This window comes from Phocoena sinus, chromosome 17 (genome assembly GCF_008692025.1).
Source record: "Phocoena sinus isolate mPhoSin1 chromosome 17, mPhoSin1.pri, whole genome shotgun sequence".
NCBI lineage: Eukaryota > Metazoa > Chordata > Mammalia > Artiodactyla > Phocoenidae > Phocoena > Phocoena sinus.
Window position 1 is genome coordinate 71,036,713 of NC_045779.1, and position 27,720 is coordinate 71,064,432.

General features: G+C 47.8%; 1 protein-coding gene across 2 annotated transcripts in view; it reads left to right on the forward strand.

Annotated features, from left to right (window-relative positions):
* Positions 1–27,720, forward strand: part of TG (thyroglobulin) — a 244,126-nt gene that overhangs the window by 93,539 nt on the left and 122,867 nt on the right. For both annotated transcript variants that reach the window (XM_032609643.1, XM_032609642.1), the window contains 6 exons: positions 488–625; positions 1,744–1,920; positions 3,323–3,434; positions 4,432–4,511; positions 5,214–5,357; positions 12,852–12,914. In XM_032609643.1, the coding sequence (XP_032465534.1) occupies positions 488–625; positions 1,744–1,920; positions 3,323–3,434; positions 4,432–4,511; positions 5,214–5,357; positions 12,852–12,914 (714 nt within the window). The remainder of the gene's footprint in view (positions 1–487; positions 626–1,743; positions 1,921–3,322; positions 3,435–4,431; positions 4,512–5,213; positions 5,358–12,851; positions 12,915–27,720) is intronic.

The window sequence follows — 27,720 nt, forward strand, 5'->3', positions numbered from 1 at the left end:
TGGGAGGAAGTTAGAACTTCCAGGTGGCTTCGGAAGACAGAAGGAGCATCAGCGGTTCACATTTACAAAGGGGCAGATTTGGTTCCTCGACTTCCTAATGATGGGGTGGGTGGCTGCGGTGGGCACAGACATGTCACGCAGGGCTGCAGGGACCTCGGCCAGAAATATCGTGGGGAAGAGTTCTGCCTTAGGTGAAAAGTTAAACCAGATGGCTCCCAAGTTTTCTCCCCAACCAAGATTTTAAGGTTTTGCAACTCCATAATTTTTAGGGCTTTCTGGGACCTTCTGAATCTTTCCTGCCTGACAAGACTCCCAACCCTATTGACTCCAGACATGCTGTGGCCTCACACAGCCTGCAAGTGTGTGTGTGTGTGTGTGTGTGTGTGTGTGTGTGTGTGTGTGTGAGGCAAACAGGCAGACAGAGAGACAGAGATTTTCACCATGGAGATAAAGGCAAAGGAAGTTGACTTGCCCCTTTTTTTTTCAGATTTGACAACAGAGCTTTTCTCCCCTGTGGACCTTAACCAAGTCATTGTCAATGGAAACCGATCCCTGCCCAGCCAGCAGCACTGGCTTTTCAAACACCTATTTTCACTGCAGCAGGCAAATCTGTGGTGTATTTCTCGTAAGTATCCTTAGACCTCCTCCTCCTTCTCCACCCTGTGGTCAGGCATCTCAGGCCTAGTTTAAAAACTCTTGAGACACAGATATGATCAAATTCAATAGCATAACTCAGGGGTCACTTCAGTGTTAGTGTCATGGGTGATACAGAAGACAGGACATAACCCATATCTTCAAGAAGCTAATCGTGTAGTTAGTCTCTACTCTGCTCTTAGAACCTATCATCCATCCATCCACCCATCCATCCATCCACCCATCCATCCATCCATCCATCCATACATCCATACATCCATTCATGCATCCATCCATCCATCCACCCATCCATCCATCCACCCATCCATCCATCCACCCATCCATCCATCCACCCATCCATCCATCTATCCATCCATCCATCCACCCATCCATCCATCCACCCATCCATCCATCCACCCATCCATCCATCTATCCATCCATACATCCATACATCCATTCATCCATCCACCCATCCATCCACCCACCCATCCATCCACCCATCCATCCATCCACCCATCCACCCATCCATCCATCCATACATCCATACATCCATTCATCCATCCATCCTTTACCTAACAGGCACATGCTCTGTTGCACAGGTGCTATGATCTAGGCCTTGTGTTTCACCTTGGGAATAAGAAAATAAAAATCAGCCATATGCCTCCCCATTAGGGAGCTCACGTGTGCCAGTGGCAAAGTCTGACACGGGACTGGGAACAGGGGAGATTGTTCATAACGCCACCAAATTTTACATCCTGTGGTCTGTGGTCTGAGGTCCTGACTGCCTCTGAGATGGTCCTGGGCAGATCCAATGGAATCTTACCCTCTTTGCTCCCATATTGCTGAGTTTCCAGCTGACCCCTCACCCTCTTGGACTTTGCCTGTTTTTGGAGCCACTGGACTCCCTGTTTCATGCATGGCCCTCTCCCCAGCTAGGAGAACCCTAGTGTTTTTCTTGGGCCTTCCAGACTGGACAGCCTTGACTGACCTGGGCCTCTTCCCTGCCTGGGAAGAGTCCCCACAGGGCATTTCTCCCAGAAGGTCCTGTAGAGGTAACCCTCCACTGCTGGCCTCCCTAGGACTAACACCCAACTGTTCTCTTGCCTGTAGGCTGTGTCCAGGAGCCCTCTTTCTGTCAGCTGGCAGAGGTAACAGACAGTGCACCCTTGTACTTCACCTGCACCCTCTACCCAGAGGCCCAGGTGTGTGATGATGTCATGGAGTCCAGTCCCAAAGGCTGCAGACTGATCCTGCCCCGCAGGCCAAGTGCCCTCTTCCAGAAGAAAGGTGAGTGCTTGGTTGGATCAACCCAAACTGCGTTTTTAGTGGGCTGCTGGCTCTGTGGCTTTACAAATATCCAGATCAGTTCTTCTTCTTTGAAAAATAGACTTCCCTGGCGGTCTAGCTGTTAAGACTCTGCGCTTCCACTGCAGGGGGTATGGGTTCGATCCCTGGTCGGGGAGGTAAGATCCCGCAGGCTGTGTGGAGAGGCCAAAAAAAAAAAAATGTCTAAAAGTAAAGTTACCCAGGCTTCTTGTAGAGATGCAAAGGCATTTAGAAATGCAGCAAATTGACTAGAGAGAATAATCTCACTCTGGAATCCCACTGCTCATAGAAATCATGTTTTTTGCACATAGCAGGTGGAATTCCAACTGGCCTTTTATTATAGAAAATCCCAACAACTGTGGCTTCAACAAGATAGAAGTTGATTTTACCCCTTTGAGAACATTAATGATACTATTTGGGTGGAGGGGGGTTCACCTTGCCCAGTCTTCATTTCTTCCAGCATGCTGAGATCTTTTATTTACTGTTCTATCTTCCTTGCTGGAGGCCTTTCTCAGGTGTCTGGTGACCCTTGATTTTTCCACTTAAATGTAAGACAGGGGCCCAGAAACTAACTGGGAAGCTCTGAGTGTGTTGTGGGAGCTTGTTGACTTGGGCTTTCTTGGTAGGATAATCTAGTTGGGCCACCCTTTGGGGACTCCCTCGTCCGTATGTCTAGGCCCTTCCTCCAGAGGAATCTTGTAATATCTGGCCTGGGGGCGTGAGCCTGGCTGCTTGTGGTTTAGATGCCAAATAAGATGGGAAAATTAGGGGATCTCAATATTCACCATGTAGACTGAGTGGAAAAATTCCCCGGCTTCAGTGTGGTACCCCCTCCATTACAACTCAACCTGGCACCCCCGAGAGACCCCATCCTTCCATGGTAGGAAGGGGCAGTTGTTGGCTGTGGAAAAAAGAGGAGAGCCTCTGGAGACCTAACTCCTTCTGCAGAAGCTTTCCAGCCCATTCTGTTTTAGCTCACTTTCATCCCACTGCTGCTGATACTGAAACTTTGGGGGATTCCAGAAGGTGTATGGGGTTGCTTCTCAGTTCTTCCCACAGAAAAGTCGAGAATTCAGCTTTCTTAGATTTATTAGGTCAACTTTTACTCCTCTGTGTTTTTTCTAGCTTCCAAAATTTCTCTCTCTCTCCCCTCTCCTATCCTCTTTTGCCTTGGGGGTATATGCCTTTACTATTATTTTAGTGAGATTTGGGGTGGGAGTAGACTGTAAGTATATGGGTTTAATATGCCATCTTAATCAGAAGCTTTCAGTATGGTTTGTATACCTTTGTCCCCCTACAAAGGTATCTTTATGGCTACAGCACATCTCTCCTTACATAACATGTCTTTCTTCCCTCTGTGTAGTTGTACTGCAAGATAAAGTGAAGAATTTTTACACTCGCCTGCCGTTCCAAAAGCTGACAGGGATTTCCATTAGAAACAAAGTGCCCATGTTTAACAAATCCATTTCCAATGGGTAAGCTGTTTCCATTCACTCCCGCCCCACTGCAATACTTAATAATGACCCTTCTGTTTTCATAAAGATGGTGATATATCAGTTAAAGGCACAAGCATAAAAGACTGAAAAACCCAAAGCCAAGGGTGAAAAAGTAATAAGGAGGTAACTATCTAAAAACCATGGCTAAGGTCAGTTACTAATAGTCAGCACAACATTTAGCCCTGACTATCTGGTCAGCTGACGCAAAAGGGAAACACTGACCCGTGTTTTATCAGTTAATACAAGTTATCAAGCATTGTAATAAAGTTGATCAGTGAAGTCTTCCTGTGCTGCGCTCAAAATCCAGAGAGCAAGCAGAACTTTCAACGGGACCATAGGCATATAACGACTTTTAATTTATTTAATTTTTTCTTTAAAAAATGTATTTTATTATTGATTTAATTAGTCAGCCGTAATTTAGTTGTTTTCATTAAAGGTGATGTTTCTCTCCACCAGTCTGTGGATCTCACCCATCAGAACTACCAGGAGGACTTTTTAAAAAATGCATTCATTCCTGGGTCCTACCCTGGACCTACTGAATCAGCATTTACAGGGGGCTCAGGAATCTGAGTTTTAACTAAGCTCCCCCTGTTGAAGTTACAATTTGAGAGTCATTGATCTATGAATTGTTGATCTACGAAGTGTTGCTGGTTTATGAAACTATGCCATGCTGCTGGCATTTAAGATCTGCTTTTGAAAATGCAGATTAAAAGGTGATACAGGATAGTCTGCCTTGAGTTCTGGCTGGGCACCACCCATGCCGACAGGAAGGGGGACAAGAAGGAGGGTGGGAAACGGGGATCAGTCTGACCCTGGTGCTGGGATGGGCGCTGCGGGAGCAGAGCTTGTGTGTCTGGACTCAGGAAAGGGTCGTCATAGAGGGCAGGCCCCCAGAAGTCAGTGGTAGCGATTCAGCCCGCCCCATAGGTCCTGCCCAGCACAAACCTTCAGGCCTGCTCTTTTCCCCTCCTGCCAGCTTCTTCGAATGTGAACGACTGTGTGACGTGGACCCGTGCTGCACCGGCTTTGGCTTTCTGAACGTTTCCCAGTTAAAAGGTAATAATGGTAACTCCCTCTGGTCTGCATACAACACTTTACAGTCTAGAAAACCCGTTCACATCTACAGTCTGATCTAATCCTCAGCACCTCCTCGTGTGGGTGGGGAAGAGTGCCCTTCATTCACAAATGGGAGGTGGGGGCTTGGAGAGGGGAGGTGGCTAATAAACATGGTAGCTGGGACATGGCTCCTGGCCCAGTGCCCAGTCAGCGTTACACGACTCTTCTCCCTGACCCAAGTAGCCTTCCTGCCATGGCTCACTTAGCTGTCTTCTGCTCAGCTTTCAAGACCTGGGTCAGGCAGCTTGGTAGGGTGAACTTTGGATCCATCCGTAGGATCTGCATTTAAATCTTGATTCTGGACAAGCGACTTAATCTCTCTGAGCCTTGGTTTTCTCATCTGTAAATAGGGATAGAAATGTTATCCTCTTCCTAGGGCTGAGTGAGGACGAAGGAGTATGATGCAAACACAGCCCCAGCATAGCCCTAGGCACACGACAGGTCTGTGCTGTCTCCATCGATGTCCTCTTTGGTCAGAAGCTCATTAGGGTAGCGGGTTTTTCATCATTGACTAAGATCGTCACTGGAATGGTGTGCTGCACCTCAAAAGTCTGCTGAAGAATGAGTTTGCAGAATTTCTCTCGTTCCGTTAGAATCTTCCATCATGATCATTTCCCTGGTCCTCGTTATTTTTTGCTCCAGGAGGAGAGGTGACATGCCTAACTCTGAACAGCTTGGGAATTCAGATGTGCAGTGAGGAAAATGGAGGAGCCTGGCGCATCCTGGACTGTGGCTCTCCCGACACTGAGGTCCGCACTTATCCCTTCGGGTGGTACCAGAAGCCTGGTAAGTGATATTCTCCGAGCAGCTACATGGACATCTTTAGTCGACTGCTTCTCAACTTATGTTAGGATGATGTCCTTGGCCCCGGGAAGAGATTAGTCAGGATTCAGTAGGTGCAAGCAACAGAGACAGATTCTATTTAACTTAAGCAGAAAAGGGACGTATTAGAAGTCTGCTTGTAGACTCAAAGGAAAGATGTCCAACTAGGTCTCAGCTCCATGGATGTATTCAGCAGGAGTGAATGGACAACCTCTTCAGTGTGACACTGTCTTCCTCAGTCTGCCCCAGAGGGTTTTGGTGGTTGTGTTCAAGCTTTAAATTTAAGGGAGAGAGTCTGGCCCTGGCCTGGTCCTTGCCCTAGAAATGAGAGTAACAGGATGGCTGACCTGGAGGAACCTTAGAGGTCTGTAACTTTGATTTCACATTCTGCATATCACCCAACACAATGCTTTGCCCAAAGTAGGAAAGGAGAGGAGAACTGACATTCCTCATGTGCCCACTGTGTGTCCGCATGTGTGCTGCGGCTTCTACACGGGTTATACAATATATTACTCAATGCCTCCATGGAGTAGACATTATTTCCTCCATTTTAAGATGAGGAGAGTATGGTGTAGACAGTGGAAGTTATTTGACCCAAACCACATAGCCGTCAAGAAGTATAGTCAGGTCGCAAACCCAGCTCTCAAGACTCCAGACTTCACTCTTCCTCTTTACCTGCTGCCTCCTGGCAGGTCTCGCATATGGCATGAGTGACTGTATGTGAAACTGTCTGGACACATTGCCTGAATGGTTTTCCCCCAGCTCAACTCAAACAACCATTTGACCAATAAACTGAAAAAATAAAGTTAATAAACGAAACCAGCAGTAGGTTGACCTCTTGTTCCAGAGCTATGTCCAGCCCGAGAGGCTTGGGATGGGGCTTTTTGGTGGAATCTGGTCCTTGACATTTGTTCATGAGCCTACTAATCCCCGAGACATTCTGTGGCTTCAAGGCAGAGTCTTTTGGGGTTGATTGTTACCAGGCTGAAAAGAATCTTCCTTGCGGATGTCTACTTTGAGCGTCCTGTGACTTGATCTGAGTTCACTCTATTTATTACTTTTATTTTATTTTAACATCTTGAATTGTTTTAAGAAGAACATCAGGAGTGTATGATGAAACATCCTCAGTGGGTTTCTATTTAGGGGGGAGGGATGTGCCATATAGAGGACGGGGAGTGAATGCCTGCCTAGGATGGTGGCCCCGCAGGAGATCCAGTGCCGGCTCTGGGTATTTAGGGCCTTCAGAACTGAACTCTCAGCCCACAATGCCTCCTCGCCTAGCTGTCCTCCCACACCTCTTCCCATCTCCTCACCCCACCGAAAGCTGGAAAATGTCATTTTTCATCTTTCTATTGCCTAGGGAAGAATTGGATAAAAAGAGGCGAAGAAATAATTCATTTGTTCAGAAATATGGGAATCATATCAGAGGGTTACAACATCTGGCAGGAGTTAGCAAGGAAAAGAACCCAAGGTGCTTATTGCCCCCACTTTTTCCATCTGTTCTGTTTCTTTTTATCTGACTGTACAGACCACTGACTTTTTCCAACGTATATTCTGTGGGGTCAGGCTGGGGACTCAGGAGTTCTGACCAAGAACTGCAGGGCAGGGAATTACAAATTCATTCAACAGACACTGACCGAATGTCAGCCATGCCCGGGGGCCTCTGGTTTTACAAATCCAGCCTCTAATCCCTGGGCTCTTACTGTGTGCCTGGCTGGATGCCAAGCACTTTATAAGTGTTATCTCACCTAATCCTCATAACCACTGTTAGCTGAGGTTCAGGGAGATTAAGTCACTTGCCCAAAGTCACACATAGCAGGTAAATGACAGAATTTGGACCCAGAATTTTTGGACCTAGTCAGAAAGAACTGGGTCCAAATAACCAACCATATAACCATATTATATGGCTTACTCAGCTATATGACATATTCACTGTGTTATATGGCTGAGTTGGAATGAAATGAATTCCTGTCCTCCAGGCGCTCACAACTTGAGGAGGAGTTACAGCCTGTAGATAAATAAGCCGTTCTAGCTCTGGATTGCTCATGTCGTAAATCTAGAAGTTTCAAACTTTACTGAGTGTCCATACTGGGTCCTGCACTGTGCTGGGCACTAGGAATGTGGGGTTATATATGTCATTTTTTTCTTAGGCGCTCACATCCTAGTGAAGAAGATGCGGGCACATTTGATTAATTGTAGCATCATAGGCTCAGTACTAGAACAGTCATATGCATGAAGTGCTGTGGGAACATGGGAGCAAAAAATTAATTCTGCTTCAGACTGGTGGAAATCCATTACTGAAAGCCTCCTACACCCTCCTTTATGCTTCAGGGACCACCTCCTGCAGGCTCTGGCCCGCTGGCCTGGAGCTGCCCAAGCAGGCAGGTTTTCACCCTGCATGCCGCCTGCTTTCTGTGTTTGGGTGAGTGGGGAGAAAAATCGAAAAATGCCAAAATGGCGTCAGTCTCTCAGGACCCGTATGTGAGAAACACCTCGGGATGCACATGGCTTATGGCCATTCTGGTGTGAGTGGCTCTGAATTTTCCATTTCAGAAGAGGGCCAGCTGCAGGGGTTCTGGTGACCTGGTGTGACCCATGACTCTCCATCGGAGCAGAACTAGGTCCTCACTGGTCAGTCTTTTTCCCTTAAGTCGTCTTCACCACCCATTGCGGGTGGTGGGCTAAGTCTTAAGACTTGATGGATCATCTCCTCCTAAGACCCAGGCAGAGAAAAGGAACCTTACTCAGGGAAACTGGTTCGATAAATTAGACCATTCTCTCCGGTGGGTCACATTGACCTAGTGCAAAACCACCTTCTGATTTGTGATATATTTTGAGCCAAAACACACTCATCTTCTGGATTCTGAACCTTAGATGGTGGTGTATTCTGTTTTCTGTAGTAGACAAAACTTCCCTAGTGTAACGTTGGAAAGTCCCAACAGGCAAGCTGACAGCGTCCTTACTTTCCCCACATCCTTATCTTTGTATTATTATTTTTTAATTGAGTGGTTAGATTTTTTTTTTTTTTACATCTTTATTAGAGTATAATTGCTTTACAACGGTGTGTTAGTTTCTGCTTTATAACAAAGTGAATCAGTTATACATCACACAATAGTAGGAAGTAGGGCCCCTGCAGGGCCAGGGAAGCCTGCACAGAGGGGGACCTGAGCCTTGAAGGATGACCTCTCTGTCAGCACAGGAGACACGGATTTTTTACAACGGAATTCTTGCAAAGAATTTCCGTTAATAGGCTTTGCCCTCATTTCAAATCCATGGTTTGGTCATTTAGTGTACTGGCATCTCTGTTGAGTGATGAGCCCAGACCCTGATTTGACTGCAGGCTGAGAGCCAGACACAAAAAAGGTAACACGGGTCCTGTTTCTGAAGAATGACACTGAGGAAGGGGAAAGGAAGGGCTATTTGTTGAGCTCCTACTATGTGTCAAACACCATGGAAGCATCAGGGGTAGAAGGTCCTCCCCAAAAGCGTTTAGCCTGGCTGGGGAGGCAGAAGTGAGAGACATGAACATCTCTCAAGCACTTACTAATGTCAGAAACAACTCTCCAGCACTCTCCCTGCATTCACTTACAACGCCTGTGGGGCTGGTACTCTCCTATCCCCTCACCGGGAGGTAATTATTCCCTCTGTATCAGAGAACTACTCAGCCCTGTGGCTTGTGTTACGGTGGGGGGGACCCACGGGGGCTTCTGAAGCAAAAAAGGGGAGCAAGAAATTTTGTTCTATAAGGGATTATGCAAAAGCCACTCTGGGGGAAAATCTGGGCGTGGATAAAGGAAAGCTGGGTGAAGGGCACAGTGGCCGCTGCGTAGGGATAGTGGGTGGGGTGGCCGTGGTCCTGCCCTGCAGCCCCGGGGGCCGCAGAGACCTGCACACAGGCAACATAACCCTGGTACTGGGCTGTGTTCTCAAAACAGAAGTGGGAGTTGAGTCTCCTAGGATCCAGGAGAGAGGCACAAACCTAGAGCAGGGAGCGCCCAGAGGGGCCCGCAGAGAGCCTGCAACCGTGTGCTTTCTGACTGCTGTCCACAGAGAACAGAAATTTGCATGGGTCTGAGCACCAAACTGAGAGGCTCAGGCCAAGCAATTATGATGCAAATGAGGCTGTTGGCAGCCACTTTCCAACAGCAGGACCCAATGAGGACGTATCTTAGCAACCAAGGTGGGAGTGCAGGGTAAGAAGGCTGCTCTGCAGTCCAGCTGCCCCAGAGCTCAGGGCTGCCTGGAGGGGGCGGCCTCTGGGGCACTGGTACCTGCTGCTCTCGGAGAACTGGGCTGCCATTCGCTCCGCAGCTGTGCGTGACTTGCAAGTGGGGCAGGATCTTTGGTTTGTTTACAAAGTCAAATGCGGCATCTAAAAAAAACAGCCGAAGCCTCACACTTCCTTTGTTCTTCTGTTAAGCAAATGTACTTGGACTCTGTAGCTATTCTAGATATGGGAAATGGAAAGGAAATGACCAGCTCTTCTCATTATGCCTCTCTGCAGCCCGTGTAGAAACCACCACACGTAGGAGAATTTACTGTGCAATCCGCTCTTCACATCATCACTCACATCCCCTCAAGAGTGTCTGCCATTTACCTAGCACGGAGTGGGCTCCAGGGCTAGGCTAGTGTTTCGCAGGCAACATCTTATTTGGTCCCCAAAGAATGTGATGAGGTTGGGTCTATCCTTACCCGCATTCTCTGCTGTGCTGGCAAATGTGTTACAACTGGGGAGGGTGGCGGGGGCCCTGATTTGTTGTTTTGTAGTGGTTGCCACTTTCCGTGGTGTAAATACTCCAGCCACGGCCCATTTCAAGCCACCAGCTTGATGTCACTGAAAGCAGAGCTGGGAAGAAGCAGAAGGGTTACCATCCATCTGTTTAACAAGCATGAATTAGCTGAGCAACTTGTTCAAGGTTACACGGTATGATTCTCTGTAGGGGCGTCCCCAGGGACGGAGTCCCTCCCAGGGGCTGAGGCTCAGTGCCCCGCGGCCCAGGGAAGCTGAGAACTTTCAGGGCTCAGCTATTCCTGTACAGTGAAGAAGGTCCCACCCAAAGGGCCGACAGCCCCCCGTCAGGAAACACTGATGGAGGATGAGGAAGGGTAAGTAGAGCAGCAGCAGCCCCAGAACTATGTGATGAATGCCTGGCTGAGACGCGCACACAGTAATTCTCCCTGCGGATGTGCGGCAGCTCGCCTCACTGTTCTCACAGCAGTAGACGTATACGGTTTCCAGTGTTTCGTTAGTGCTGTAAAAATGTTTCCTTTGCAAACCGAGCTTGCTTTGAATTTCCAGATAAATTTCCAGAAGCAGAATTACTGGGTCCAAGGGTGTGGGCATCTGAATGCCCTCGATGTAGATTCATCAGATTGTTTTCTGAAGATTGCACTGACTCTCAGGGTCTTTGCTCTGAGAAAGCAAAGATGGGCATTTAAATAAACAAGCTGGGCCCCTGGGTGCTGTAGAGCATGGTGGGTGGTTCTGAGTCATTCTGAGTTTTGTGGGAGGAGCTCACAGAATGTTGGGTGACAGGAGCCTTAGCTCAGCAACCCTCAGAGTGAGTCCCTGGACCAGCAGGGTCAGCCTCACCTGGGAACGTGTTAGAAACGCCGGATCTCAGGCCCCAGCCCACACCTGCTGAACCAGACAGTCAGCGGATGGGGCCAACGGGGTATGTGTCATCAAGCCCTCCAGGGGATTCCAATGTCTGCCGAAGGCTGGGAACCAGGGCCATAGAATGATGACCAGGAGCAGGTGCTTCTAGGCAGATGGAGTCAAGCAGGAGAGACGCACGACAGCTGGGGGCTCAAGAACTCAGGGAGGCTGGGTCGTGGCATGTCTGACCAAAGTGAGGAAGGCGGCGGAGGGGATGGGATGGGAGGGAACCCAAACCGGGACTTCGGGGACCAGAATAGAGCATGACTCTGACTCGAGGCTTTTCATGGAGGCAGACAAGGCCAAGAGTCAAGGACAAGGGTGTGTCACTGTGAAAGGGCGATATTAAGAGTGAATAGTGGGGCTTCCCTGGTGGCGCAGTGGTTGTGAGTCCGCCTGCTGATGCAGGGGATGCACGTTCGTGCCCCGGTCTGGGAAGATCCCACATGCTGTGGAGTGGCTGGGCCCGTGAGCCATGGCCGCTGAGCCTGCGTGTCCGGAGCCTGTGCTCTGCAGCGGGAGAGGCCGCAGCAGTGAGAGGCCCGCGTACCACAAAAAAAAAAAAAAAAAAAAAAAAGAGTGAATAGTGGCCGGCATTTATTGAGTGCTTACTGTATGCCCAAAGGTTTACATACAACAACTCATCTAAGCCTCACAACCCTGAGAGAGGTACTGTCATTACCCCCATTTTACAGACAAGGAAACTGAGGACAGGGAGGTGAAGCAACTTGCTCAAGGTCACACAATCTCACCCTGGGTTGCTGACCCTTGACTGTGAGCCCCACCCATGACCCTTGACCCCTGACCATGCTACACCATAGCTCAGAGAGGGAGAAGATCTGACAGCACTCCTAGTTTGGGCCACTGGAAGAAAAGGATGCTGAGGCTTTGAAGATTTTGATTTGTTCAGTAAGGGAAGAGGAAGGGGAAGGGGATAATGGGCACTCACGGGTCACCTGCTGGGTCTGCACGGTTTCTCATTTAATTCTGACATGATCCTCATGTGCCAACGCCAGAACTGGGTACAGAGGAAGCCAGGTAACTTGTCCATCTGCCCTGCTTCTAAGAGGCACATGGAGGTTCGAGCCCAGCTCTGTCTGCCCTCCTACTCCAGGCTCCGTCCACCTGCCACACAGCCTGTGGTGAATAGCGGCCGTCTAGTGAGCTCTCACCCTGTGTCTGGCCCTACACTACCTCCTGTCATGCCCACAGCCATTCTCAGCATATGGTGTGTCATCCTCAGTGTACAGATGTGGAAACTGAGGCCCAGAGAGGCTAAGTGCCCTCCCTGAGTGAGTCAGTTAAGCCATGGTGGTGGGCGTTTCACTTGTTCACTGTGTGTCCCTGGGTGCTCACTCTCTGGAACACGGTAGGTCTGCACTTCTTCACCGCTGGCTTTGGAAAACGATGTGAAGATGACGAGTGCTGTGTGTCACTCGTCGGCAAAGCTGTGAGAGCAGGAGTGAGGTCCCCTGCCGCAGCGTCTGTGAGGCAGGGGCTTGATGGCGCCTCCCCGGCCTGGGCCTCGAGGGAGGGTGACACAGAGGAGAGAAAGCAGCCCAGCTGCAGTGAGCGTGTGGTGCCAGGTTGGTTTAAGCCCCTGAGATGTCAGGACGTCCCTTCAGCACAGCCTAGCCCGTTCTGACCAGGCGGGAGTGGTGCCGGGCACTGTGGGCCCACCGTCTGCCTTCCAAGTTTGACTTTTCTGTCACCAGGTTGGACCTCTAGTCTGCCTTTCAGGACTCAATGATCGAAAGGGTGAAAAAGAGCTAAAGGGCTGCCGTTGTCTTCTTTTGCAGTTGCTCAAAATGACGCTTCCGGTTTTTGCCCTTCGGTGGCTTTGCCTCCCCTCACAGAGAGCGGTAAGTTCATTGTCTTCCTAATTTCTCCGATGTGATGCGGCCTCATCATTCTCCTTGCTTTTGTCCTGTAGTTTATAGCTCCCACGACCCTCTCACATCCATGAACTCAAGCCCCTCTCAGTTCACACATGCATAGAGAGGGCCAATGCCAGCAGCACATCGCAGCAGTTTACGTGCCAGCCAAGGAGCGCGTCCAACTGGCCGCAGAGCGCGGCGGGAGCCCAGTCCTCCTGCTTTTCATTCTAAGGTTTGTTGCACCCTGTTGTGTAGTGACTAGGCCTGCACAAGCCCGGGGCCGTGTCAGGAAGAGTAGCGCTTGGGAACTATGTGCAGAGGAGTCGGGGCTCCGAGCCGTCGGTGCCCCGTGCAGCACAGTGACATCTGAGGCCGGGCGCTGGCCCTGATCCCAGGAGCACCACCTGGGCTGAGGCTGCCATCTCCTTCTGCACATGGCACCGTCCCCACCACACACACCCTGTCTGGCGGCAGGAAGCGCGGGGCGGTGGTCGCCATGGGACCGGGCAGGGCAGCGTGGGCTTCGCTGCATGTCCCTTTTCTGCTTCCCCTTAGTCAGGAAATGAGAGGCTGTCATCATTCCTGTCCTGTGACATGATGTCTGAGGGGCACTAGATGTCTGTCATTATGGTCCTGGCTGAAGGGACAACATGTAGCTCGTGTAGGAGAGAATCATTTGTCATCAAGGCTGGGCTGAGAGTATAAATGTCCTCAACCATGTTGTCACTTCCTTCCCTCAGTTACAAGAGCTGACTTAGTGTGTATTTTTTTCCCCTGAGCATTTTGTACAGAATATCGATGTCTACATAATATCTATGTCTACAGAATATCGATGTCTCTAAGACATTTGATCTTCACATCAACCTCAAGGGGCAGGTCCTATTTTCCTATTTGTTAATTACAGAAAAATTCAAACAATGCTGAAATACAGAAGGAAAAAATCACAGAATTATTTAGAAGTTACTCCATGTCAGTTCATACATCGGTTTATTTCCTAATCTCCTTAGACTTTTCTGTATGGAAAAGTAGTTGTAATCTTGCTACAATGTTACGTGTCTTGTTTTTACCTAATATTGCATCATGTGTATATTTCCAAACAGTTATATATGTCTAAGCCATTCATGTATGCATGGGTGTATTCATTCATTCATTCATTCATTCATCTGTCTATGTTCTTCCCCTTAAAATGTTCCCAATCTGGTGACGAAGAAACAAAGACAGTACAGTGATCAACCACGGTTGTCACATTATCCTACTAGGTCGACGCACTTTCGTTCACTAACTCATTCCTCTATTTCTGGGCATTTGATTGTTTTTGACTCTTCACTATTACGAAAATACCACAAGAATACCTTGGTACATAAAGCTCTTTCCAATGTTGAGATTATTTCCTGGGGGCAGACTCTCCAAAGCAGAATTACTGGGTTTGAAAACTCTAGATTTTTTGACTCTAGATCTATATTGCCAAATTAGTCCCAAACACTTGTTTGTTGTTGCAGACTTACTAGCAGTGAATCAAAGTGGTTTCTTTTTTGTTGTTGTTTTTTTAATAAATTTGTTTATTTTATTTATTTATTTTTGGCTGTGTTGGGTCTTCGTTGCTACGCATGGGCTTTCTTCAGTGGCAACAAGTGGGAGCTACTCTTCATTGCAGTGCACGGGCTTCTCATTGCGGTGGCTTCTCTTGTTGCAGAACACAGACTCTAGGTGCTTGGGCTTCTGTAGTTGTGGCTCGCGGGCTTTAGAGCACAGGCTCAGTAGTTGTGACACACGGGCTTAGTTGCTTCGCATGTGGGATCTTCCCAGACTAGGGATCGAACCTGCGTCCCCTGCATTAGCAGGCGGATTCTTAGCCACTGCGCCACCAGGGAAGTCCCTCAAAGTGGTTTTTTTTCCATCATGTGCTTAGAATCCTTAAGTATTATCACTAAAAATATCATTTATTAAATTTACGGATAAAGAAAACTTCCGTACCTAATGTCAAATGCATATATTAGATAGGAATCGATCAACACATAAACCTCTTCAGGTGATTTTACAACGCTTCCAGTCTGTTTTTGCTAAAATTTGTATTACTGAGACTTGAGTTACTAACAAAAGAAAGAAAAGGTGTAGAATTCCACATCTCCCTTCACACACACACAAAGTCTATGGAGCTGAGTAGATGTTTTGAAGGCGGAATGAGATGTCACGGTATTTTCAAATGTGCCTTTGACGAGTGTGATCTGAAAGCAGGAGAGATGGGGGGCCGACATTCCACGTGTGCTTAGAGCTTCCAAGTTGGAATTAAGAGGTTGAGCATGTTCCTTTGACGGGAGTCAGAGGGAGGACATCATTCTGCCCTCGGGGTATTGGTATGTCTATGTGATTGTGACATGGATTGTGTGCGTGTGCACGTGTGTGTGTGCTCACACTTGCATGTATATACCAAGCATAACGTAAAACCCTCATCTTTATGCACTTTTTATTCGGGGAGAAAGGAAATATTTATTAAATACCAAGCAGTTCATAAATCATTTAATGCTCAGAAGAAAGTTAGATGGTAACAAGGTCAATTTTTCAAATAAGGAGATTGAAGCTCTGTTAGGTTAAATGATCAAGCTGGGATTGGAACCCACATGTGCCTGCCTGGCCCCCCTCAGAGTTAGATGAAAATATTTGGTTTGAACTTCTGGAAAGGGTGACAGAGATGGACTTCCCAGCCCCAGACTTGTCGGGAGACCCAAAGTCTCAGCCTTGTTTCTTTTATGAGATTGTGTGTATAAGCTGCCCATTCAAAGCCTCTTTGAAATGGATTCTGATGAGCTGATTGGTCGATGGGATGGTGAAGCCCAAGGTGGCTTGTGAAATCTCAGGGGCCTGTCTTGGGTACATACACTCTAACGCTTGGTCTATGTTGCTCCCGAGAAGGCTTCAGACACATTAACGGGTGGGGGGGCGGGGTTTGAAGACAGCGGGAGTTTGATCCAATGGGTGTTTCAGAAAGTCTTTCCAAAGACACTGCACGTGCAAAGGCCCAGGACCACAAAACAGCCTGAGGCATTCAGACATTGGAAACGGTCCAGGGTGGTGGGCCTAGGGCTGTCAGTGGGAGAGGCAGAAGATGATCAGTAGAGAAATGCTGTAGCTTGAACATGGAGCCGGCGCGGGACTTCGTACTGGGTTTGGAACTAGACCTTGGCAAGGTCTCTTGGGAGCGCTAGGGTGGGCACGAACAGAGAAGCGTGTTGTGGCAAAACCGATTCCTCTTTCACTTCAATTTAGTTCAATCTGGTGAATATCTATTTTGGACAATGGTATTGGTATGTCTATGTGATTGTGACATGGATTGTGTGCGTGTGCACGTGTGTGTGTGAATTGTCACTTACGTTCCAGGAAAGGTGTGCTGTGTTGAAGGTCTTGTTTGCAAAGAGAGTATCCCACCTACTAATTAGGAGAAAGGCACAGGAAGAAAGAACTTAAGGAGATGAGCCACTTACCAAAGTGAAGCCACTTCCAGTGGCAGTGGGAGCCTGGGGAAGGCTCCCCCAAAAATTCACCACAGACAGTGAAGCACCCAGGCACATCACGGCCAGTCTGTGCCATAAAGGCCAGTGTGCATTTGTCAGATGGCCAGGAGGGGGCAGGGGGCATCCTGGGCAAAGGGCAGTGCATGGACAGAATCCCGGGGCCTGCATTAGCACCGCACGTGCAGGGAAATACAGGTAGCTCAGGACTGCAGGGCCAGGAGGGAGGCTGGACAGGGAGGGGACTGGGGCCAAACATTCGAGTGCCTTGGGTACCACAAATCCTTGAAGGGTTTTAAGCAGTTCCATAATGAGCTTTAAAATGACTCAAACGCTCCCCCTTTGGGCTGTGTGGGAGATGCACTGGTGCCTGACGAGCGAGGCTTTGAGAGAACGAGGACAATTGCGTCGTCTGTATGTAGAGTGCCGTTGTACGCTCTTTAGGGAAGCGTTGTATGCTTTTTTAAACGGGCAAAACAGTAAAGGTGACATTTCTTCATAAGAGAAGATGTCCATTGCTTCTTAAAAGACCCATGACAACCCAGCTCAGGGTTAGCATGAGATGTCTTTTCAGATGTTGGACCCTGTCTGTAGGATGACCACTGTCTGCCCCCTCCTGCAGGCCAAATGGGGGGCGGGGAGGTCTTCCAAGGGCTAATTCCCAGGAGAATTGACGTTTTGCTTGTCATCCACTATCTCAGAAGCTCTTCTCTTAGAGGTGCCATTGAAACAAATTTAGATTATCTAGAGTATTTAGATTGCAAGCGAGGGGAAAACACAGATGTGAGTCTTTAAAAAGTTATACCTGTACTCTTAAGTTCCTTTCACCTGAGGAACTTCAAAATACCCTTTAAAAAATGCCCCAGCCCTTGACTGTGATCACAGGTTGCTACCAGCAGATCGAGGCTGTGGGTGAAGCGGCAGTTGAGAGGGTGTGACGCATGGCTGAGAGGGATGCCTGGTGAAAGTTTGCCCTGCTCAGCGTCACCGGCCTGGAGCCCAGTGACAGTAACAAAGCTGTCCCTGGGTATATGGAGATAGAAGTGGCCACACCAGCAGTCTTTTTTGGGACCTGCGATTTGTAGTCAATCACTTTTGTCTGCCTTGCCTCTGGCTTTTCACAGCTGTGCCAAAGGGTTGATAGAATTCAGTTGATCTTTTCTGCAAATATTTTCCACTAAGCTGGAGACAGAGTCGTGTGATCCTAAAAAATGTCAGCACTGGCAGGAGTGTGTGCATCATCTAATTGAGGGAAACATCGGGGCATTCTGGTGTGGAGATGAGATTTGAAGTCCGTCTGCCCAGCTTCCAATCCTGTTCCATCACTTAACACATGGGTACTCTGGGGCCAGATTCCTCAGCCTTGGCCTTCGTAAAATGAGGATGATGGTGAAAAGTAAGAAATATCAACCTAGTAGGCTTGTGTTGTGGAATAAAGTAGAAGGCTCGGCACAAAACCTGATAAGAGTGGGTGTTTAAGAAATGTCAGTAATAGTGCCCAAGTCCAAACCCATCTTTTTATAGAGGAGGAAACTGAGGCAGAGAGAGAGAAAGTGACTCTCCCAAGTCACAGCCAGTTAAGGGCAGAGCTATAAAATCATGAATTTTTATATTCCTAGGTATTGAGTGACTTAATATGTCAATCACTATGCTAAATGCTTTCCATATTTTAATCCCCACAACTGCCCTAGGCAGTGTGCACCATTATGTCCATTTTACAGATTTGGAAACTGAGGGTCAGAAAGGCCCAACGTCACATAACTAATGAATGGTAGAGCTGGGGTTCAAACCCAATCTGAATCCAAATCCAGAGTCTCCCCACTGAAGATGCTGACTGTTGCTGGTTGGGTTCCTCAGGAATCAGACTCTGAGTTCAGTATGCAGGTCATTTTTTAAGGGAATGGAATCAAGAGGGGTGGGAGAGGGAAAGAGAAGGGCAGAGGGAGAACTTGAGCTTCAATGTAGCCCTAGAGGAGGCCTCAGCTGACCTCTAGGGATGCTGGGACGATCTTCAAAATTGTTATGCCCTCACGTTGGTCACTCACTGATACGGGCTGCCCTTCTAGGGGTCACTCTCCCTGCAGGGGCTGACAGTGGGGTCTATCTGCCAGCAGCCCTCCTAGTAGCTGGGGAAGAGCCCTTCATTAATGAAGGGGGATCTGGAGGACATCACAGCCTGCAGCCTAGTGGTGTTATACTTCAATAATCTCATCTGGGGCACATTTGAGGGTGGAATGGGTGCTGTTAAAACTGTGCAGGCTGCCCTGCACCAACCCTGGGGCATTGTCACCTGCCTGCTGTAGCCACGAGTCTGGTGGTGCATTAGCCCACACAAGCTAATTCTTAATCCCTTTGGTCCTTGGGCTGAAAGGGCCATGTGAGCAGGCACTGACTCCAAAATTGCCTAATGTTTGTATAAAACTTAAATCTCCTTTCCAAGTATGCACAGAGCTGATGTGCGCACACGCACACAGACACAGACACACACACACAAACACACACTTTCTCTCTGGACCTCACGGTGTACACTCTGTCCCTACTTCACGGGAAGTGCTGTCCAGGGGAAGATCCCGTATCCCAGGGCCCATCAAGGTGAGGCTGGCAGGCACGCACTCTTTCCTACCTTCAGTCTGTCAAGAGTGCTGGGACTAGTTGGTAGCTGCGTGCCCAGACTAACACGTGCGGCCAGGATGCACATCTGCCACGGCCCCGAGGCGCCTGGGTAGCTGTAACTGGCAGGGCTGAGTGTGCTCTGGGCGCAGCCTTACATGTGGCAGCTCCCCTGGACCACTTCTCTGCTTCTCTGAGACCCAGGGGCTGTGATGGAAGAACAGCTGGCAAACTGGGATCACAGCCACGGCAGACTGAAGGAAAGTGGGACACGTGGGGAAACTGGGCCCCAGCTTGGAAGGCTTCACTTCTCTCCACGAAGCAGGAGGGAGCCTCCGGCCAGCTGGTGAGGTGCTGGATTTGGGACACAGTTATAGTTCCTTCTGCCTCGGCTGCCATTCCCCTGTTCATTCGCTTATTCATTCAACAGGTGTTTAGTGAGCGCTTACTCTGTGCCTGGCACTGGGTGCTGGGGCTACAGCAGTGAACAGAGCCTCAGAAAGCCCGGCCCCATGGAGCCTTCATCCTAGTACCTCTTCAGGGCTGGCTCCTCCTCTGCTCTGAGCTAACATCGCCGCCTCAAAGAGACCCCCCTGACCACCCCATCAAAGCAGCCTCTTCAGCACTCTGTACCCCTTCACCTTGCTTTATTGTCTTCCTATCTTTTTGCTATGAAATCTTCTCACTTGTTTACTTCTTGAGTATTTGTTTGCCCTCCTCTAAAAAGGAAGCCGCAGAGGGCAGGGACTTTATCTGGCTTGTTCACTGCTATTTTAGCTCTTAGAAGAATGACTGGTACCTAGTGAATATATTTTTCTGCTTGCTTGCTTGCCAGATTTCGTGCTCCAAAGGGGCAGTTATTTTGTAATTCATGGTTTGATCCTAAACACTTAGCAAAGTGTCTAGTAGACTCTCAGTCTTATTTTATTTATAATTGTTTGGTTTTTTTAAAAAAGAAAAAAATATATAAATGTTCATTTTGCTCTAGGTTAATATTTAAAACCAACAGTGATTCAATTAATGCTTGTTGAAAGAATGAATAAACGAATGAATGGTAGCCACATGAATGGATTGGAACACACATGGGATACAGGAATCCTATCTTTGCCACTCCTTAGGTATGGGAACTTGACTAATTTAAAAGATACTTGTTAATCTCAGTTGTCTCACCTATAAAATGGAGATGATGATGTTTTCAAAGAGACTGTTATTAAGCTGGAAAGATATATTATATGTAAAATTGCTGCACCCAATGTCTGGTGAAGGCTGACTGTGTTGGAATAGCTAGATTAAGTCAAGCACTGCCAGTTCTAAGGGATCCTTTTCACAGGTCATCTTTGTGAATGCTGCCCCTGCAATTGTACAGTATACAACCTGTGCATATGTACATAGTGGGCCTGGGAGGCATTTGATCAATGTGTGCTGAATAGTTGTGTCTTAAACCTTTGTTAGATCTTTGAGGCTGGAGAAAACAGAGGATTTACCTTGATAACTACCTCCCCAGACAACAACAGTTTTGTACCATCAAGGGTTTATTTGCTCGACTGAGTTGAAGGGAGTAGAACCAAGAACAAAATATGCCCACCTAGGACCTACCTTCTTTTTAATATAATATTTTCTCCAAGAGTGGTAACATTTTAACAAGTGGGTAAACCAGAAAGATTTTGTTTTTAAGGAAATTCAGACCATTTGCTAAGCATTTGGGGGAAAATATTTTAGACGGTTTTTTACCCTTCCTAGGAGCCCTCTAATCATTCTGAGTAGCTGACTATGGATTAGACCATTCCTGAATGCAATCCATCAACAGTGGTAGATTTCCTTTAGTTTTATAGATTATAACAATTTTAGCTGTTGATTTAAAAAGGTAATACTATGTTACCAATGGCTACACAGTTTTCTTTAACTAAAAAAAATTTTTTTAATGATCCTTTTGGTCATTCTTCATTGATTCTTTTTCCCCCCACTGTTGAGTCTGTGCTGAATTCTCTGACCTCCTTGGTGGAACTGAATTCAATTTACCAAGGAAGCAATCACCTTCCCTCCCCCATGAGTAAAGTCCAGGAGGGGAGAGGAGCCTAGCACGGGAGAGACCGGGGGAGGGGCTTCAGTATAGACAGAGCATCTGGCGTCATGGGAGGGGCAGTGGGGGATGAGGTGAGAGGCGATGGGGTCAGAGGACAGAGGAAGAAGTCGTGGTGTGTCCTGCTGGGATGGAGCAAGGTGGAGAGGATAAGCTCCCCGTTAGTGGGGTATTCAAGCATGTTGGAGATTCCCTCACTGTGCGGGGGGGGGGGGGGGGGGCGTGGTTTATGTGCCCTCTAAGTTTCTCTTTTAAGTTTTCTATTTTGGTCATTCTAACGATTGGCTCAGTTATGCTTTAAGGTGTTTTTTTTTTTTTTTTTTCTTCTGTTTTTGTGATAACTTACCCACAGACAAGCAGACGGCTCCTGGCAGATGTTTTGAGAAGCAGAAGCAATGAAGCAGAGGGACCTTGGCACTGGGCGAATCTGGGTTTCAATTCCAGTTCTATTCCTCCTCTGTGTAATGGGGGCCAGTCACTTCACTGCTCTGAGCCTTGGGCTCCTTGAGGCAGAGTTTTCATAATATCACCTACATCCACAAGTTGCTGTGAGATCTGGAGGAAGGCGTGTAAGGCAGGTGCTTAGTGCAGTGCCTAGCGTGCCTAGTGGATGCATGCTGAGTGGCGACAGCAGCAGGGGCCCTACCCTCACACTGACTGGAGAGGCAGAGGGCGGGAGTGCAGTGTTGGGAGTTTGCCCACCCGGGTTCAAACCAGCTGTCAGACCTTGTGCAAGTTACCTACAGTCCACTCAGAGGTCAGGATGGCCTCCGTCCCACGCTCCTGTTCAGTGTCTCTGGGGAAGCCTCCGCATCATTGGAATTACTTTACTCAGCTCACATTGGTTCTTATATGCATCTGTGCCTCCAAATTCCTGCAATTTCCCCCAGCTCCCTGGGATCACTCACAATGACCCCAAGAAAGAGGAATTCAGATGCTCTCAGTAACCCATTTAGCATGCCACCTCCCAGGTAGCCTTTGCATGTGGGTGGAATTTGGGGGGTTCCACTTGACCGGAGTCAAACTTCCTAGAGAGAAATCAGATTCAATCTGAGCCTTTGAATTTCCACTAGGAATTTTGCTTGCAATGCATTTAGTGATTTGTCATGAGGACATGGACAGAGTATAGCTCCAAGTCTGGTCTCATGCGTATGCTTTTTTCTTAGACATTTCTCTAGAAGTGTCTTTGAAGTTAGCCGTGTAGAAGATGACTACTCACCAACCACAAGCTCATAATCTCAACAGATGCTGGACCATTTCCGACATCTTTGAAAACCCCTGCCTGAGATGTACATGCCACTAAAGGGAACCAATTTATGAGTCTGGAGTTGAGCCACGGGGAGAAAGGGGCAGCTGTGGCGGGGCGGGGCTTGGGAGGGGGCAGCCAGCCTGGGTCAAGCCCTTGGCTTGCCCATCATGAGCTGTGACTTTAGCCAAGTTATTCCCCACCTCTGATCTTCAGTTTAGTCCCTTGCAAAATAGTAAGAGTGATACAGTGAATGCACAGGTTGATGTCATTATTAAATATCACAGTGTAAGTGAAGATGTTTCACAAACTAGAATGCATCACATAAACGTGAGATATTATGAAATCAAATGCCCATTACTTGCTTCCTATGTGATTAATTGATCAGCTAATTGATTTATTCAATAATTATTTACTGAGGTCTTGTGGTATGAGAATAATTCTAGCGTTAATCTTTATAGAGATGAAAAAAGGATGAGTATCTCATTTCTCCTTTGTTAATTAAAGAGCTGTGTTCATTCACTCATTCCTTACATATTTATGGATTGGGCGGCTCATGCGAAATTGTGATGACATTATTCCTGTTTAGCATGTAGATCCCTTAATACATGCTAGCTACAGCTATATTACTATTTCTATTGTTAATATTCTTATATGCTCTCATGATAGGTCTTGGAGAATTAATGAAAGCTAAGGCAGAGTCTTTGATCTCAAGATGCTCATAATTTTAACAGAGAAAAGAACATAAGTAAGTTTCGAGGCAGCATATTAGTGGAACACTAGACATATTTAGAAGATACTTAGAGCAGAAGAAAAACTACGGGGGCGTGGTGGAGGAAGGAGTCTTTCAGCGGGGTTTCCAAGGGAAGTGACATCTGAGTTGGGTTTTGAAGGATGATACAAGCTCATCATATGCATAAACTGACTTCACTTTGTCAGTGTAAACAAGGGGAATAGTGAACAAAGTCAGACAACACAGAGTGTGTTGCTAGCCCGCCAGATGTGAATTTGGGGTGATAGGAAGTGGGCAGACGAGAAAAGTGTCTGGAGAGGCAGGCAAGGGAGGCAGCAGACAGAACGTGAGGAAACTTGGGGGCCGTGCATTTTGCTAGCAAATCAGATAAATGCACTTACCCCATCCACTTACGATGGTAGAATCTGAAATTTAGAGTTGAAGCTAATATTCATTTTGACTTTCCTTCTATAATGACCTTTCTAGATGGGCGTTCAGTCTACTGAAACACCAGGTGAGGATAACGTTGAGCGTTTCAGGTCAGGTAGTCCCGTGGGTGGAGTGCCAATTCTCAAGATAGAGAATATAAGGAGGGGACCAGTTAAAGAGTGTGGGTGAGGATGGAAGTAAGATGTAAGTGTTCAGCTTTCAACGTGCTGAGTTTGGGATGCTTCAGGGGCATCTGCTTGGAGGTGTCTAGTGAGCACTGAGTATCTCAGCGTGAGGCTTGGGCGAAGGTCTGGCCTGGAGATACATTTGATTATTACTGGCATGTCGGTAGTATTTTAAGTCATGGGGATCATGAGATCACCCACGGAGAGTGTGTAGGGTGCAAGCAGTAAAGGTCAGGGGCAGGTCTCTGAGGAATCGCAGTTTTTAAGGGAAGAGCAGAAGAGCAGCTAGAAGAGCAGCCAGAAAGCTGGAAGGAGCACGTGGTGTCATGGAGACCAGGGCTGGGTCAAGTGGTCAGCAGCTTCAAGGAAGCTGGGGACTGCAAACAGTCCCTGGGTTAGTCATGAAGAGTCCTTTGCAGATTTCACAAAGTGATGAGGGAAGAAGCTACATAGTAGTGATTTGAGAAAATGGAAACCACAAACTTTCCCAAAAATCTTGGCTCTGAAGAAAAAGAAAGAGATTGACAGCTAAAAAAAGAACTGTAGAACATTTGTTAGTAACTATCAACTTTTAGGTCATGAATCACCCACGAGAATGTTTTGAAAACGACATACTCCTCCATACGTACCGAATTTTGCATGTATTTTCAGGGAAACAGACCCCCTTAAACCCAGACCCTAAGTTAAGAAACCTTGGGCTAGAATAAAGGGTTGTTTTAATAATGGAGAGATGTGTGTATGTTTTTATGCAAAGAGTGAAGTGTCAGTGTTCAGGGGTAGACTGGGCATATAGGAGGGATGGGAGTGGGCCTGGATGGGGGGATAGTCGGTAGATGGATGTCCCTGAGGGCGTGAGGACAAGCTCTCGAGCACCGAAGGGGGAATTGGCTTCAAACAGCCACCCTTTCTCCGTTCAGGAGAAACAAAGAGGGAAAGACGGGACGGTTCATAGAGAGTAGATGGAGGGTGGGGAGTTGAAGCCGCCGCTGATAACGGTCCCTCTTTCTCTGGCTGCAAGAAGTCAGGCCCCTGCTGAGAGTGCAGAGGTCATGGTGATACCCAGGCCTGGGGAGAACGCAAGAGAGAGACGACTGCATTGTCAGGCTGCGTTGAGACTTCAGTGGAGGCCGAAGATCCAATAGTTGTAAAGGCGCCAGTCTGTTTGTCTGTGGGTATTTCTTTAGCCGTACTCAGGCCAAGACAAGTTGCAGAGGCAGCAGGCCCATCGGATTAACCCAACGGGGAGGAAAGGGGGCTGAGGGCAGTGGCAGAAGGGAAGTTGAAATGATGGACCCCAACCAATCGGAGGCCTTGGTTTATGAGCCAGTGAAGATGGATAACATGGTGTGGAGGGTGAGAGAGTAGAAATCACAGTGAAGTTAAAGAGCTGGTTTTGATGGAATAAAGTACAAAAATGCTAGAAGGAAGGAGGATTGTGGGATGTAACAGCAAGTGTCCCTTAGACAAGTGGGATTTACAGGGTGACGGAGCTCAGTGCCGTGCCAGGGTTTGGGGTGCGATTGTGGAGGTACTTGGCTGGAGTGAATGCAAATACAGTTTTCTGGGATTAAAGAGGCCAGGAAACTGAGACCAGACTATGAAATAGGCCATCTACTTTCCCCATAGATGACAAAGTCCCCCAAGGTTTTAGCAGGATTTGGGGTGAAGATGAAAATTACCAGCTGGCTGGCAAAGAATTTGGAGAATGTGGGAGAATGACCAGGCACCCCTAGTTGAGGACGAGAAGTACTAGAAGGTTTCATAGCTGGAAGATTGTGACTCAGAATGAGGGCAGGGGACATTATGGTAAGAACCCTTGTTTCCAGGACACAGCGGATAGGGAAGGATGAGAAGGGTTCGGGGATTCGCTGCGACAGCAGGCGGATAGTTTCAGAGGGCTGGCAGCTGCAGAGGCTGGGTCAGGAGTCGGGGGAGACCACCTCCATGTCGAGAAGACAGGCAGGGCTTGGATTCTATCCTTGGGCTGGAGGGCAGCTCACGTTTGCCACCTTTTCATTCTACCAAATAAGAACCCTTTTAAGAAAACAAAACAAACGAATCATTTTGTAAAAGGACATTAACATGCCAGGTTAGGAAGGAGAACTATCAACATGTCATAAAATTACGATACTTTACCTTCCAGATGCCATTTCCCAGATGGCTCCTCATTCCCGGAAAAAGTACAAAACTCCCTGTCGAGTTTCCTGTTGGATTTTTGGTTCCCAGAATGTAGACCCTCCATCCGTCATGGTACATAGTGACTGAACCCCTGTCCCTTCTGTCTCTGTCTTCTGGCCTGGGGGTCGCAAACCACAGCCTGCAGTCTGTTTCTGTGCAAGAGGTGTAGGCTCAGAATGTGACATAGAGCTAACGCACAGCAGAGAATGAACGTGGCCAACAGTGCTTAAAATACTGACATTTACTATTCGGCTTCTAACAGAAACTTCTCGCTCACCCCCGTCCTAGCCTGAAGATGTGCTGTCTTCTCTATCCTTCCTCCCAAGTCCCTGAATCATCAAAGTGGGTCTTTTCTGGTCTTCCTGGGCCATATAACCAGACCTAACCCCCACTGTGCAACACTCTTGACCAGGAAAGTTGGGGGGGGGTATGTGTGGCAGCATTCCTATCAGTACTATTAATGCTCGTGTTTTGGTTGAAAATGCCCTGTTTTACAAGTAACAGCGTGTACGCCCTTGTGCATTCAGCAACACGGCAGAGCTAGAAGCTCTGGTTTTGGGGTCAACACACGGGGGGTAAATCTTTAATAAATGTTACTGAGTGCTTGTTATGCTCCAAGCAGTTTGTAGGCATCAATCCATTCAGCCCTCACCCTCACCGTGTGTCCAAGGCCCACTGACTTTTTATGCCACGACACACACTGGGGACAACGATGTGGCGTTGGGAAAACCAGATGGGAGGACGGCACAGCTGCTTCCACCCCTCCCCTCAGGGAGGCTAGAAGGATCAATAGCAAGCTGTAACCCTTAGCATATGGGAAACCCTCTCTGTGACTCAGGTGACATCAGGTGACACGACTATTCCAGTTTACAGAGTACGATCTACCCCATGTCAGAGCTGGCAGTGGGCAGAGCTGGGATTTGGGCAGGCAGGGTGCTCCCAGAGTGGTCCCTCCTTAAAATGTGCACACAGTGGTGGCCAGGACAGCCATGCACATGGCTGTGTGTGGATTAAATGAAACAACACACATAGCACATCGCAGCACATCTGGCAAATAGGAAATGGTTGGTAAACAGCCATGGTAATATGTGTTATTTGACATGATAAGAATTACCATTACAATCAGCATTTCTAGGCAACACGGGTGCAGCAGGCTCTCCGTGAATCACGGAATGTTTGTTTTTACTTCATAGTCACTCCCTGTATTAGTTCGGGCTATGTAACAAAATACCACAATCTGGGGGTTTAAACAACAGAAATTTATTCTCTCCCAATTCTGGAGGCTGGTAGTCCAAGATCAAGGTACTGGCAGGGTGGGTTCCTTCTGAGGGCTGTGAGTGAAAGATCTGTTCTGGAACCCTCTCCTTGGCTTGTAGATGGTAGTTTTCTCCCTGTGTCTGCATGTCATCTTCCTTTAATGTCCATTTCTATGTCTAAATTTTCTCTTTTTATGAGGACACCAGTCCTTTTGGATTAGGGACCATTCTAATGATCTCATTTTAACTCGATGACCTCTGTAAAGGCCCTATGTCGAAATAAGATCATGTTCGGAGGTGCTAGGGGTTAGGATGAATTTGAAGTGTGAATCTTGGGATTGAGGGGGCACAATTCAACCCACAGTACTCACTGCCATCCCTCTGCTAAGCTCTGGAGGTGCAAAGTTAAAGATGAAAGCATGCTTCCTGGGTAGCTCAAAAATAGGTATTTGGAGGCTGAACAGAGGTAAATACGTCTCTGGGTATTTTTCTAGTGTTATAAATGTTAAAACGGGTCCAGTGGGGTCTGCTATGTCAGGCATTTCTCTCTGAAGGTATAATAGACCAA